The sequence below is a fragment of the Aquarana catesbeiana genome, linkage group LG04 (genome assembly GCF_042186555.1).
Source record: "Aquarana catesbeiana isolate 2022-GZ linkage group LG04, ASM4218655v1, whole genome shotgun sequence".
NCBI lineage: Eukaryota > Metazoa > Chordata > Amphibia > Anura > Ranidae > Aquarana > Aquarana catesbeiana.
In genome coordinates, this window is record NC_133327.1 from 75,147,203 (window position 1) to 75,163,758 (window position 16,556).

Genomic DNA, 16,556 nt, shown 5'->3' on the forward strand with positions numbered 1-16,556 from the left:
ATTTTTAATACAGTTACAGGCATTTCTAACATTCTGTTTTCACTTTGTCATTAAGGAGTACTGAATTAATGAGAAAAAATGAACTTAAGCAACTGTAGTATCAGGCAGCAACATAATACATTTTTAGGTTTTTTTTCTCAGAATAACAATTTGATTTGGTAACACTGACAAATGTCTTTCTGATTTAAGTAAATTTTATTGATGGTCCCATTTTGGACCTAAGGTTTTATCTCACAAATGCGCTTCTGGAAGAATGGTCAAACATTCCCATAGACACACTCCTAAACCTTGTGGACAGCCTTCCCAGAAGAGTTGAAGCTGTTATAGCTGCAAAAGTGGGCCAATTCAGTATTGAACTCTATGGACTAAGACTGGGATGCCATTAAAGTTCATGTGTGTGTTAAGAAAACATCCTAATGCACATATCTCTATCTATCTATCTATCTATCTATCTATCTATCTATCTATCTATCTATCTATCTATCTATCTATCTATCTATCTATCTATCTATCTATCTATCTATCTAATTACATAAACACTCACCAGCCACTTTATTAGGTACCCCTCGCTAGTATCGGGTTGGACCCCATTTTGCATACAGAACTGGCTTAATTCTTCGTGGCATAGATTCAACAAGGTGTTGGTAACATCCCTCTGAGATTTTGGTCCATATTGACATGATAGCATCACACAGTTGCTGCAGATTTGTTGGCTGCACATCCATGATGCAAATCTCCCGTTCCACCACATCTCAAAGGTGCTCTTTTGGATTGAGATCTGGCAAATGTGGAGACCATTTGAGTACAGTGAACTCATTGTCATGTTCAAGAAATCAGTTTGAGATGATTTGAGCTTTGTGACATGGTGCATTATCCTGCTGGAAGGAGCCATCAGAAGATGGGTACACTGTAGTCATAATGGAATGGACATGGGGGGTTATTTACGAAAGGCAAATCCACTTTGCACTGAAAGTGCACTTGGAAGTGCAGTCGCTCTAAATCTAAGCGGTAGATGAGTGGAAGCTCTGCTGATTTTATCATCCAATCATGTGCAAGCTAAAATGCTGTTTTTTATTTTCCTTGCATGTCCCCCTCAGATCTACAGCGACTTTACTTCCAAGTGCACTTGTAGTGCAAAGTGGATTTTCCTTTAGTAAATAACCCCCATGGTCAGCAACAATACTCAGGTAAGCATTAGCATTTAAACAATGCTCAATTGGTACCAAGGGTCTCAAGGTGTGCCAAGAAAATATCCCTCACACCATTACACTACCACCACCAATCCCCACCACCAGCCAATCACCTGACTTGAATGCAATATGTCATAAAGACATGGATGAGCGAGTTTGGTGTGGAGAAACTTGACTGGCCTGCAAAGAGTCCTGACCTCAACCCGACAGAACATGGGATGAATTAGAACGGAGACTGCGAGCCAGGCCTTCTCGTCCAACATCAGTGTCTGACCTCTCAAATGCACTTCTGGAGGAATGGTCAAACATTCCCATAGACACACTCCTAAACCTTGTGGACAGCCTTCTCAGAATTCCCAGAAGAGTTGAAGCTGTTAAAGCTGCCAAGGGTGGACCAACTCCATAATGAACCCTATGAACTAAGACTGGGATGCCATTGACGTTCATGTTTGTGTAAAGGCAGGCGTCCCAATACTGTTGACAATACAGTATAGTGCATTCTAATAGCATTAGTGTTGTATTTAAAGCGGGGGTCCACCTATCTATCGTTTTTTTTTTTTTTTTGAGTTCATTCACAAACTTTTCTTCTCAGCATTACATACTCACATATTGTGTGTAATATGTCCGCCTGTGTCAGATTTCGTCGGAAAGAATAACTTATATTATTCACGGCAGGCGGTTTCCATCTTCGTTGTGGGCATTTGAAGCCCACAAGCATTTATTTCCTGGATGTGGTGAATGCTGTGCTCCCAGCATTCACCGCTCGTTCCTGCACATGCTCAGTGGCATCCTGGGAAGCCTGAGACTAGCTCCCAGGAGTCTGGAAGAGGCTAGAAACACGTCTACTCCCACGGGAGGAGAACCAGGAAGTGCAAAGAAGAATAGAAAAATATAAGGTAATTACGGTGATTTAAATTTTTTTAAACGGCATGTCAGCATCTAGGCAAGGAAGAGAATACATACAGATATTGTTCAAAATTTGGGTGGAACCCCCCTTTAATGCAAAATGAAGCATCCATAGTCCAGCAGCTGTTTTGGTGGCAAATACACTACATAGTACGATACACTGTATTACTCTACTGCAGAGGTCCTGGAAACCAAGCAGCAGCTGGACTACGAACAACCTGAGATGGATGCCTTATCCTGCAATTAATACATCACCAAGTTTCTTCTGCAAAGTTCATTGCTTTCAAATGTATCCAAATCTGACTTAAGAATTTTTTTTATTTTTTTGTAGAGTAGATTTAACTTTAGCCCCATCTCTGCCTGTCTACTTCACGGCAGCCAGACATCTGATTCAAGGATGTTGTTGTTGCTTCTTTTGTTTTTTAGGTTGCCAGCTGACAGATTTTTTTTTTTTTTTTTTTTTTTTTTTTTTTTTTTTTATCCAATAAAAACATACTGTCTTGGAAAATTCATTAAAGACCTATCTAAAAAAATGTTGTTTTTTTTTTTTTTTTTTTTTGTGAAAGCAGAGATTAAAATTTAGAATTCATGCTTGTTATAATATTTCTACAACTGGTTTCATGCTGGTTTGTAATGAGAAATTCATTAACCCCTTCCTGCCCACTTCACAAGGATTGGCGATCACTGCCATAGTGGTCACATGATCAGAACCCAATCCCGCTGGCTACCGATCTGTAGCTGTCTGTAACAGCTTGGGCTTTGCACTGAGAGCGCACAGTGAGCGCACTCTCCGCACGTAAACAGCAGCCACCCAGCAATCTATACGTGCAGCATGTGGGCATTGAAGCCCATCCCTATGCTACTGCACTTATGTTTCGGTGCGCTGTAAAGGGATTTAAAGCTCAAGTTTAGGTATGCATATTTTTGCAGAGTCACATTGGTCCAAGTTGGATTAATGTAAGTATGCATTTGGCATAACTGAAAATCACTGTAGTGGGCACTGCTAATACAGCGTTTGCTGCTGGCTTCTGTTCCATGCAGCTGTCCTGCTGCACAGTAAACACATGAGGTCACTTTCTTGACATAGGCACCATTCAGAGAACACTTTGCACTTTCTCTCTGAAAGCAAAGCATTCTCTGTTCAGATGAGGTGGTTGATTGTGACATCACCACCCTGCTGCTCTACTTGTCCAATCAGAAAATGCCTTGCATTCATCAAGAAAATGCAAAATGTGCCCCTGCACAGTGAGTGACCCCTTGTTCATAATACGGATGGGCAGCCGCTCAGCAAAGGACCAGTAAGCTAGTAGCAATCACTGCAGTAGCAGTACCTACTACAGTGATTTCCAGCTTCCATGCAGATCTTCCAGGTATGACATGTGCACACTTACATTGGTCCAAGCTGGACCAATGTAACTTTGCAAAAATATGAATACCTGAACTTCAGCTTTGAATCTGAACTCCAGGCACAGGAGCTTTCATATACCATATTTATCTGCGTATAACACGCAAATTTTTCCCCTTAAAATCAGGGGAAAATCGTGGGTGCGTGTTATACGCCGATCCCCCGCTGACTGTGAGCGGAGGAGCGAGCGCCGCCGACATTCATACATAGCCGAGTGTACTCGGCTAGGTTCGGCTAGCTCCTCTCACAGTCACGCCCAGTCCCGCCCTAAGATGGACATAACACAGGGACTGGGCGTGACTGTGAGCGGAGCTAGCCGAACCTAGCCGAGTACACTCGGCTATGTATGAATGTCGGCGGCGCTCGGCTCTGCCCACAGGTCTACGAGAGGAGCCGGGAGCAGCCGAGAGCTGCCGAGAGACACAGGACCGGCTCTGTGTCTCTCGGCGGCGCCATATTTAAAAACTGCAGTGACACTACAAGGCTGCAGTGTCACTGGGCAAGGCTGCAAATGACACAACAAGGCTGCAGATGACACTGAAAGGCTGCAAATGACACTGAAAGGCTGCAAATGACACTGGACAAGGCTGCAGATGACACTGAAAGGCTGCAAATGACACTGAAAGGCTGCAAATGACACTGGACAAGGATGCAAATGACACTGACAAGGCTGCATTGATGGGCATTTAAATGTAAGTTCTTTTCCTTAAAAAGTTTTTTTCCCTAAAATTCCCTCCTAAACTTGGGGTGCGTGTTATACACCGATAAATACGGTAAATGTTTTCCTTAATAGCCCCAAAGTATGTATATCCACTCTGTATGCTCCTGCAAACCCAGGTATTACTAGACATGTGCACAACAAAAAGAATTGTTTAGTTTCGTTTTGTTCCTTTAGGTTTCCGTTGATTCGTAACAATTTGTAATTTCGTAAGACGCGAGGTTCCATATTTGGACTCATTCGTATTTTCGTAACAGTTATATTGTCTTTGATATGAAATGATTCGTAATTTCGTTAGTCTAACGTTTCGTAATTTCATAATACGCGAGTTTTCATATTCGGACTCATTCGTATTTTTGTAACAGATATATTTTCGTTGATGCGAAATGATTCTTAATTTAGTTAGTCTAACGATTCGTAATTTCGTAAGACGCGAGGTTTCATGTTCGGACTCGTCCGTATTTTGGTAACAGTTATATTGTCTTTGATATGAAATGATTCATAATTCCGTTAGACGAACGATTCGTAATTCCGTTAGGCTAACGATTCGTAATTCTGTTAGGCTAACCATTCGTAATTTCATTAGTCTAATGATTCGTAATTTCGTAAGACGCGAGTTTTCATATTCGGATTCATTCGTATTTTCCTAATAGATATATTTTCGTTGATACGAAATGATTCTTAATTTCGTTAGTCTAACGATTCGTAATTTCGTAAGACACGAGGTTTCATATTCGGACTCGTTCGTATTTTCGTAACAGTTATATTGTCTTTGATATGAAATGATTCGTAATTCCATTAGTCTAATTTTCTTTGATTCAAAATTCGTAATTTTGCTAGATAATAATTTTCGTTTATTCGGTACACTACTCGTAACTTAGTAATTGTTACTTTTGTGAGATTGCCTTTTTCGTTGATTCGTACTTTTGTAGGGAATAAAGAATAATGCCGCGTACACACGGTCGGACTTTTCGACCGGACTGGTCCGACAGACTTTCCAGCGTACTTTCGATGAACTTTTGACGGACTTCCGACGGACTTTCTAACAAAAGGACTTGCCTACACACAATCACACCAAAGTCCGACGGATTTGTACGTGATGACGTACACCGGACTAAAATAAGGAAGTTGATAGCCAGTAGCCAATAGCTGCCCTAGCGTCGATTTTTGTCTGTCGGACTAGCACACAGACGAGCGGATTTCTGGGTCCGGCGGAGTTACGACGTAAAGATTTGAAGCATGTTCCAAATCTAAAGTCTGTCAGATTTGCGACTGGAAAAGTCCGCTGAAGGTCCGGTGAAGCCCGCACACGATCGGATTGTCCGCCGGCTATGGTCCGTCAGCGTCTGTCGGACCAGTCCGGTCGAAAAGTCCGACCGTGTGTACGCGGCATAATAGTCCTATACTTGCTTTTCTAATAAATCCTGTACTTACTCTAGTCCACTCCCTCAGTCACCAGACCTGACTCAGTCTCCTTCTCAGCTGAATCTAAGAAGATTTTTTCCGACGGATGTTGGCTCAAACTTGTCTTGCATACACACGGTCACACAAAGTTGTTGGAAAATCCGATCGTTCTAAACAGGGTGACGTAAAACACGTACGTCGGGACTATAAACGGGGCAGTAGCCAATAGCTTTATTCTCCTAAGTTATTCTGAGCATGCGTGGCACTTTGTGTGTCGTATTTGTGTTCACACGATCGGAATTTCCGACAACGGATTTTGTTGTCGGAAAATTTTATAGCAAACTCTCAAACTTTGTGTGTCGGAAATTCCGATGGAAAATGTGTGATGGAGCCTACACACGGTCGAGATTTCCGACAACGAGGTCCTATCACACATTTTCCGTCGGAAAATCCGACCATGTGTACAGGGCATTACACTGGATTTCTACACAGATCTGGAAGAAATACACAAAACACTAAAGTGATAATACATATGACTCTTGTATTTAGACAATATTTGCTTATCAGAGTTCAGCTATAAAGGTATTATGCAACCACATTAAGAACCACACAGTTCCTTTTAAGCAGAAAGTTTTACTAAACCCACAACAGTAAAATCAGTCTGTGTATGCAGTAAAGCATGTTTGATATACTCACTATGGAACCAAATGGGTTAATCTTCTGCATTGTGTAAAAAGGCTGTTTGATCCTGTCTTCTCTGATCCTCCCATTCTTCCACAGTCCCCAATCCTTTTCCTGTTAGAATAGAGCCTTGGGGGGCACTCTGCACATGCTCAGTTTGGTATGTATTGCGCAGGGCCAATCAGCACTGTCCAGACAGAGGGCCAGGGGTCATGCAGCCTCATAGGACATAGAATGAAAACTCCTCCTACAAGCTTTAACCAGACACTGATAGAAGTCACAAGACTGCTATATACTGCAGATGAGAAAAGGTACTTAGCAGTTTATATTTACTAAAATAAATTGCATTTCCATGTTCTGTGTACTTTGGGACACCAGATATAGTGAATGTAGGCTCCGGGGTTTAGTAACACTTCAGCATATGAATTTATGATCCACGGGTAATTTTCTTTGTATTTGTTCCTAGTATATGTGTATACTTGATGTCATCTGTTACAAATGGAAAACTGTTCTTGATGTTATGTAATTTTTGCCTTTTTCTTATTAAACAAAAAAACATTAACTTATAAAGTTAAAGTGTATTTATGGTCAAAATGTAAAATCATATATTCTTTTCCACATTTATTTCAACTATTTCTAGCTTACTCCTATTATTCGGTTTGTAAACTTTGTTTGTGAAGCAGTGACTCCCCCCCCTTATCAGAAGGTTCTGTCCAAGGATTCAGTCAGACAAATTGATCCCGAAGGAAGGGGCTTCTGCTGTGCTCTCTCTTTAGATAACCCATAGTACTTTCTGAATATTTTACCATTTATTAGATGTTACTTTGTAAAACAAAATTGTTTTTACATTTAATATGTAAAATTATAAAAAATACCTGTATATAAAAACATCAGTTTAAAAATGTATAAACCTTAAACAAAATTATAATAAAATAAACCCCAAACCATTATAGTTTCCCTATAAATATAAGTGTTTGCATTATTTGACAATCCTTGTTTAATTAACATTCATTTTAATTCACAGACTCGGTCCAGACAGAAGATGTGTTTGGCCTTAATGGACAAATCGAACATAAGCTGTCTTTCCTGCAGGAGAATATTCCAGCTGACATGAAACTGATTCTTATTGGTCATTCCATTGGATGCTTTACCATATTGGAGATGATGAAGCGATTACCTGGTCTTAAGGTAAGTCACTAGCTTTGGAAGAAGTCCACCTAAAAAAAGGGGAAGAGCTTTTTACGTTTTTTTGGGTTTTATAAAGTGTTTCTAAAGCTAAACTTTTTTTTAGTTTTGAGTAGAACAGAGAATAATTAAAACCCCTGTCCATTTTAAATTTTTGCTATTTGTGTACCATTGGAATGAATTATTTTTACTTCTTGTCCCATAGACAGTAATGCCACGTACACACGAGCGTACAATTTGAGCGTGTGTGGGCTTCATCGGACCTGCAGTGGACTTTTTCGGTCGAAAATCTGACGGACTTAAGATTTGAAACATGTTTCAAATCTTTACGTCGGAACTCCGCCGGACCCAGTTCCTATCGAAAAGTCCGCTCGTCTGTATGCTAGTCCGACGGATGAAAACCGACGCTAGGGCAGCTATTGGCTACTGGCTATCAACTTCCTTATTTTAGTCCGGTCGTACGTCATCACATACGAATCCGTCGGTCTTTGGTGTGATCATGTATAGGCAAGTCCGTTTGTTCGGAAAGTCCGTCGGAAGTCTGCCGGAAGTCCGTCGGATAGACCGTCGGACCAGTCCGGTCGAAAAGTCCGCTCATGTGTACGCGGCATAAGAGATAATCTCTTAAAAATAAGGAGAACAAATGCCCCCATTGGAAGACATTTCCTCTACTCCTGTTTCAGTGACAACTCTGAATTTTTCCCCCTTTCAGCCCCATTGACAATAGTTACCAGTAGGGTATTCGGACACAAGCCTGAACCCTTCTGAGCTATCCTGCCAGGAAGCTGTCAAAGCCAACAGCCAGTCATAGGTAGTGGAAGCATTCTCCTCTCCAGCCAGATACATGCAAGGGGCATGTATACATGTGGCTGCAGGGTGGGAAATGCCTCTGTTGCCTATGATTGGCTGTTGGCTTTGACATCTTCCCAGGGGGGATAGCTTATGTGAGTTTAGACTTATATCGATGTTAAAAGATAATAGAGAAAAATGCACCCATTATTAAAACCAAAAAACCAAATGGATTGCTTGCTGAACACTGCAGGGTGATTTCACCACACCCTTCAACCAATCATATTATGATATAGGATTCCATTTATGAAGCAGTAAAAAATATTCACTGCTCCGTTCTCCGGCATTCACAGAGGAGATCGTTCTCCTCTGGATGCCTGTTTTATGATGTGGTGTAGATAGCTTCTCCTTTGGAGGAGTGAAGCGATCTACAAATGCTTCAAACTGTGGAGAATGCCCCCTGATACTGGAATCTCGTGAGACATAACGAGATTACAGTACCAGATATTCACTGAAACACGAGGTGTCTGTTTATTAGGCATGGATAAATTATCACTGCTTAGTACACGGACACTCTCAGAGGAGACCGCCCACCTCATGTTAATAAAATATCTGTCCCCCCACACTATATATATATATATATATATAGATATATAGATATCTATATATATATAGATATATAGATATCTATATATCTATATATATATATAGATATATAGATATCTATATCTATATAGATATCTATATATCTATATATATATATAGATATATATATATAGATCATTTCAGAACTTTTTTCCACCTTTAATGTGACCTATAAACTGTATAACTCAATTGAAAAAAGGGGGGTGTAAAAGTTACAAAATAAAATAATGTGGTTGCATAAGTGTGCACACCCTCTTAGAACTGGATTGTAGCTGTGTTCAGAATTAAGCAATCACATTCAAACTGATGTTAAATAGGAGTCAGTATACACCTGCCATTCTTTAAAGTGCCTCTGATTAATCCCAAATAAAGTTCAACTGTTCTAGTAGGTCTTTCCTGACATTTTCTTAGTCGCATCCTACAGCAAAGCCATGGTCCGCAGAGAGCTTCCGAAGCATCAGAGAGATATCATTGTTAAAAGGTATCATTCAGGAGAAGGGTACAAAAGAATTTCCAAGGCATTAGATATTTAATGGAACACAGTGAAGAAAGTCATTAAGTGGAGAAAATATGGCACAACAGTGACATTACCAAGAACTGGATGTCCCTCCAAAATTTATGAAAAGCCAAGAAGAAAACTAGTCAGGGAGGCTGCAGAGAGGCTTACAGCAAAAGCATTAAAGGAGCTGCAGGAATATCTGGCAAGTACTGGCTGTGTGGTGCATGTGACAACAATCTCCTGTATTCTTCATATGTCTTGGCTATGGGGTAGAGTGGCAAGATGGAAGCCTTTTCTTACCAAGAAAAACATCCGAGCCCAGCTAAACTTTGCAAAAACACATATGAAGTCTCTCAAAAGCATGTGGGAAAATGTGTTATGGTCTGATGAAACCAAGGTGGAACTTTTTGGCCATAATTCCAAAAGATATGTTTGGCGCAAAAACAACACTGCACATAACCAAAAGAACACCATACCCACAGTGAAGCATGGTGGTGGCAGCATCATGCTTTGGGGCTGTTTTTCTTCAGCTGGAACTGGGGCCTTTGTCAAGGTAGAGGGAATTATGAACAGTTCCAAATACCAGTCAATATTGGCACAAAACCTTCAGGCTTCTGCTAGAAAGCTGAACATGAAGAGGAACTTCATCTTTAGGCATGACAACAACCCAAAGCATACATCCAATTTAACAAAGGAACGGCTTCACCAGAAGAAGATTAAAGTTTTGGAATGGCCCAGCCAGAGCCCTGACCTAAATCTGATTGAAAATATGTGGGGTGATCTGAAGAGGGCTGTGCACAGGAGATGCCCTCAGAATCTGACAGATTTGGAGTATTGAAGTCAGGATGTGCCATGCTGATAGACTCATACCCAAAAAGACGTGCTGTAATAAAATCAAAAGGTGCTTCAACAAAGTATTAGTTTAAGGGTGTGCACACTTATGCAACCATATAATTTTAGTTTTTTATTTTTACTTTCCTCCACCTAAAAGGTTTCAGCTTGTTGTTCAACTGAGTTGTACACTTTATAGGTCACATTGACCACAATGACCAGGCCATTTTTTGCTATACGGCACCGCGTTGCTTTAACTGACTTAAAGGGCTGACGTACAGCTACGGCGGCTAGCGGGAACGTGCCAACCTGCCGCAGTATAATGATTTATCTTTGTCTAATTTTTTTACATCACAGAAATCTGACATTTTAACAGGGGTGTGTAGACTTTTTATATCAACTGTATATATATTATCTCACAAAAGTGAGTAGACCCCTCACATTTTTGTAAATATCTTTTCATGTGACTACACTGAAGAAATGACACATTGCTACAATGTAAAGTAGTGAGTGTACAGCTTGTATAACAGTGTAAATTTGCTGTCCCCTCAAAATAACTCAACACACAGCCATTAATGTCTAAATCGCTGGCAACAAAAGTGAGTAGATGCCTGAGTGAAAATGTCCAAATTGGGCCCAATTAGCCATTTTCTCTCCCCGGTGTCATGTGACTCGTTAGTGTTACAAGGTCTCAGGTGTGAATGGGGAGCAGGTGTGTTAAATCTGGTGTTATCGCTCTCACTCTCTCATACTGGTCACTGGAAGTTCAACATGGCACCTCATGGCAAAGAACTTTCTGAGGATCTAAAAAAAAGGAATTGTTGCTCTACATAAAGATGACCTAGGCTATAAGAAGATTGCCAAGACCCTTAAACTGAACTGCAGCACATTGGCCAAGACCATACAGTGGTTTAACAGGACAAGTTCCACTCAGAACAGGTCTCAATATGGTCAACCAAAGAAGATGAGTGCACATGCTCAGCGTCATATCCAGAGGTTGAAGGGGTGGGGGGTCAGCCTGTCAGTGCTCAGACCATACACCGCACACTGCATCAAATTGGTCTGCATGGCTGTCATCCAAGAAGGAAGCCTCTTCTAAAGATGATGCACAAGAAAGCCCGCAAACAGTTTGCTGAAGACAAGCAGACTAAAGACATGGATTACTGGAACCATGTCCTGTGGTCTGATGAGACAAAGATAAACTTATTTGGTTCAGATGGTGTCAAGCATGTGAGGCGGCAGTCAGGTGAGGAGTACAAAGAAAAGTGTGTCTTGCCTACAGTCAAGCATGGTGGTAGGATTGGCATTGTCTGGAGCTGCATGAATGCTGCCGGCACTGGGGAGCTACAGTTCATTGAAGGAACCATGAATGCCAACATGTACTGTGAAGCAGAGCATGATCTCCTCCCTTTGTAAACTGGGCCGCAGGGCAGTATTCCAACATGATAATGACCCCAAACACACCTCCAAGATGACCACTTCCTTGCTAAAGAAGCTGGGGGGGAAAGGTGATGGACTGGCCAAGCATGTCTCCAGACCTAAACCCTATTGAGCATCTGTGGGGCATCCTCCAATGGAAGGTGGAGGAGTGCAAGGTCTCCAACATCCACCAGCTCTCTGATGTTGTCATGGAGGAGTTGAAGAGGACTTCAATGGCAACCTGTGAAGCTCTGCTGAACTCCATGCCCAAAAGGGTTAAGGCTTAACACACTTAGGGGTGTACTCACTTTAGTTGCCAGCAGTTTAGACATTATTGGCTGTGTATTGAGTTATTTTGAGGGGACAGCAAATTTACACTGCTGTACACTCACTACTTTACATTGTAGCAAAGTGTAATTTCTTCAGTGTTGTCACATGAAAAGATATAATAAAATATTTACAAAAATGTGAGGGGTGTACTCACGTTTGTGAGATATTGTGTGTGTATATATATCTATATATATATATAGATATATATACATACAGTATCTCACAAAAGTGAGTACACCCCTCACATTTTGAAAATATTCTATCTTTTCACGTGACAACACTGAAGAAAATTACACTTTGCTACAATGTACAGTAGTGAGTGTACAGCGTGTAAATTTGATCTACCTGACCTTGGCTTGGTATCAAGAGATCCCCAAGTTTTCCACTTTTTATTAAGTAAAGAACAGTACTGACTGGCATATTCAAGGCTTTGGATATCTTTTTATATCCTTTTCCATCTTTGTAAAGTTTCATTACCTTGTTACACAGATCTTTTGTGACAGGTGCACCCTGTTGGGGTCTGGAGTGCGCCGCAAGGTAGTGGACCCTACGGCTGACTGCTGCGGATGGAGCTCTAGGATATATAGGAGATCAGGTACTCTGTAGTGATCTGCGCAATTTCTTAAAGTAATAAAAACTAAAATTCCAGTGAATATAATAATAAAGTCCAATAAAGTGAAACACAACGAAAATGTCCAAACAAGTAAAAGTGAAATAGTTCTTCTGAAAAGTGACAACCAATTTTTCTTAATATGTGAATCTTCGCAAAAGCTGAATGCTCACAGATCGCTTACCTCCATTAGGAGTATAACGAGCCATGAGCCTTGAAAGTATCCTGTAGTGGGAATGGATACACCGCAGTGGGACTCTGTGTGATAGCTATACCGGGAGGTATTTTTAAGATGCTAGTGATGTCCAGCCAGGTTGTAGTCTCACTACGCTGATGGTGCACTGCTCCTTCAGACCCCACCATGACTGGATGCTACTCCGGTTCCAACCATTTAGGGGAAAGATAAAAGAAAGCCACTGCTTGGATGGTGGATGGTGGACTGTGGCCAGTCTTTGAGCGGTTAAATAAAAGACAGTTTTTTTAACATGATCAGTCATACTTTCAATATTAATGCCAAAATTTCACAATTTATGCCAGGGTATGCAAACTTTTGAGCACAACCGTGTATGTGTGTGTGTGTGTGTGTGTGTGTGTGTGTGTGTGTGTATATATATATATATATATATATATATATATATATATATATATATATATATATATACAATGGACACGGCAGGGGGACATGGTTACTGTCCTGGGGGGTCGAGGAAAGAGGAAGTCAAAAATCTTCCTCCTTTCCCCGGGATTCTCTCTTCTCTCCTCAATTCACCACCTCTGAGCTGGTGAATTCTGACACAGATCGTCAGTGAAGCGCTGAGATCGTAGCTTCATAAAATGGCTGTTTCTGTGTCAGTCAATGACAGCTTCTCAGTGTGCGGTGATGATCGAGGGAGGACATGTTGTCCCCCGATCATGTCTGTTTCATAAACCGTTAATGGTCTGAGATCAGCGGCGATCCTAGGGATCACCGCTGTTCACAGTTTCATAAACGGACACCATAGTGCAGCGCAACCCTAAACATATTAAAATATAAGAATTACCAGTATTACAGTCCGGGTTTCAGGTGGACTGAAACCCGGACACATGATTCAAAACCCGAACTGTCCGGGTGAATCCTGGACAGGTGGCAACCCTAATGTAGGCTGATATTGCTGGCTGTCAGGGCCCAAGAGCTGATACAATTAGCTTGTGATCTTCTAATCTTCCTACACAGCCTTCAATAGGAGCGCTTGTAGCAGATTCGGTAAACACAATGCTTAATATAATAAAAAAATGATTTGTATGTAGGTAGGTAATATATGAGCCATGTACATTTTATTATATTTTCCAGAAGTTGGCACTGCGCATACAGTATATCCAAGAGAAAATGGGTCCAGGTGCTCAGGAAATCATAAAGTACTGTATATATAATACAGTAGATAAGGTGGCACTCGTGGGGCTTGAAAGGTGAGCATTCGGTGATGAGGTTTATTTCGCCGAAGCACAAGGTCCTGAGGAGGACAAGCTTGTGCAATAATGAAAAGTTGAAATCAAACTCATCACTGCGTGCTCATCTCTTTCATTTGATGATTTAACCACTTGCTTACAGGGCACTTAAACCCCCCTCCTGTCCAGACCAATTTTCAGCTTTCAGCGCTGTCGCACTTTGAATGACAGTTGCGCGGTCATACAACACTGTACCCAAATTACATTTTTATCATTTTTTTTCGCACAAATAGAGTTTTCTTTTGGTGGTATTTGACCACCTGTGCAGTTTTTATTTTTTGTTAAAAAAATTTAAAAAGACCGAATTAAAAAAAAATATATATATTTTTTTATATTTTGTTATAAAATTTTGCAAACAAGTAATTTTTCTCCATCAATGATGTACGCTGATGAGGCTGCACTGATGGGCACCAACAGGCTGCACTGATGGGCTGCACTGATGGGCACCAATGGGCTGCACTGATAGGCACTGATGGGCGGCACTGGTGGGCACTGATAGGCGGCACTGAAGGGCATTGATAGGTGGCATTGGTGGGCACTGAGAAGTGGCACTAATAAAAGTAACATGTTTGCAATAATTTTATGATTAGGTGGAACTGATAGCTTGTAGTGATGGGCACTGATAGGTGGCAATGATGGGCACTGATAGGTGGCAGTGATGGGCACTGATGGGTGGCAGTGATGGGCACTGATAGGTTTCACTGAAAGGCAGCACTGCTAGGTGGCACTGATGAGGCACTGATTGGCACCACTGGTGGGCATTGATAGGTGGCACTTGTGGGCATTGATAGGTGGCACTCATGGACATTGATAGGTGGCACTGGTGGGCACTGGCAGGTGGCACTGGCAGGAACAGAGGAGGAGGCAGATGTGCCTCCTTCTTCTTCGGGACTGATGTCCCTTGAGCATAAGCCGGTGATCGGCTTTTTTTCTCCTCACGCTGTCAGTGTGAGGACAAAAAATAAAGATTACCGAGCTTTTGTTTACACACGTGATCAGCTGTCATTGGTTGACAGCTGATCACGTGGTAAGGGGCCGGGATCAGTGATCACCCAAGTCTCGGTCACTCGGTGATCACAGTGCGCCATGCGCTCCCTGCAGGGGGAGTGCGCAAAGGGGAGGACGTCCTATGACGGCCTCCCAGAAATTCAGGTCCGTGCTGTGGCCATCATCGGCTATAGCGCGGACCTCAAGTGGTTAAATAACAATTGTATTTACTATGTAAGCATCAGATGCTCACGTAAACTAACACAATGTCATTTAGAATGTCATTCAAGGAAATTGAATAAGAAAATTGTATAATGTATGGCCAGCATTACCATTTCACATGTGATATTAAAATCACGCTTATGTGAAATAATTTTAGTCAACAGACTCTGACATTTATATTTTGGGGTAAAGATCTGGGGCTATGCTAATATTGTAAAAGTTTAGCTGGAAAGAAGTACAGGAAAGTGTTTTTTTTTTTTTTAATTTTCACTTTTTCTTCCTAACTAACCACTTCAGCTCCGAAAGGTTTACCACCCTTCATGACCAGGCTGTTTTTTGCAATACGGCGCTGCCTTAACTGACAATTGCGCGGTCGTGCGACAATGTACCCCAAAAGATTTTTTTGTAATTTTTTTCCCGCAAATTTGGTGGTATTCAATCACCACTGTGTTTTTGTGCTATAAAAAAAAAAAAGACCGACCAATTTTGAAAAAAAAAAATATTTTTTACTTTCTGCTATAAAACACATCCAATAAAAAATCTAATTTCTTCATTAATTTACACCAATGTGTATTCTGCTATATATTTTTAGAAAAAAAATCCTAATAAGCGAATATTGATTGGTTTACGCAAAAGTTACAGTGTCTGCAAACTATGGGACATTTTTATATATTTATTTTTTTATTTATTAATAGTAAGGATGAGCCGAACAACCCCCCCGGTTCGGTTCGCACCAGAACATCCGAACAGGCAAAAATTTCGCAAGAACACACAAACACGGTGACCAGACCTGAAGGGTCTGGTATGGATTTTGGGGGGGACCCCTACGCCATTTTTTTTTAATTTGCCGCATTGTTTCCCTTAATATACATACCAGACCCGAAGGGCCTGGTAATGGACTGGGGGGGGGGGGGGGGGGCATGCCATTTTTTTAAATCTATATTGCCGAGACCTGACAATTCGTTACAGCCGCGATCAGTTTGAAATGACTGTTTTCCTTTAGAAATGTCATTTTGCTGTGGTACTGTTCTAAACACAAAAACTGCACCATTTTACAGGCATACTATAGACACCCCCCAGGCACAATATTTAAAAAAAGGGGAAGAGCTTTTTACGTTTTTTTGGGTTTTATAAAGTGTTTCTAAAGCTAAACTTTTTTTTAGTTTTGAGTAGAACAGAGAATAATTAAAACCCCTGTCCATTTTAAATTTTTGCTATTTGTGTACCATTGGAATGAATTATTTTTACTT

The 16,556-nt window shown here is 41.1% G+C and overlaps 1 protein-coding gene across 1 annotated transcript in view; it reads left to right on the forward strand.

Moving 5' to 3' along the window:
- LDAH (lipid droplet associated hydrolase) overlaps positions 1-16,556 on the forward strand; it is a 376,103-nt gene that overhangs the window by 138,178 nt on the left and 221,369 nt on the right. Inside the window, exon 4 of the mRNA XM_073625332.1 lies at positions 7,329-7,492. Coding sequence (XP_073481433.1) covers positions 7,329-7,492 — 164 coding nt within the window. The remainder of the gene's footprint in view (positions 1-7,328; positions 7,493-16,556) is intronic.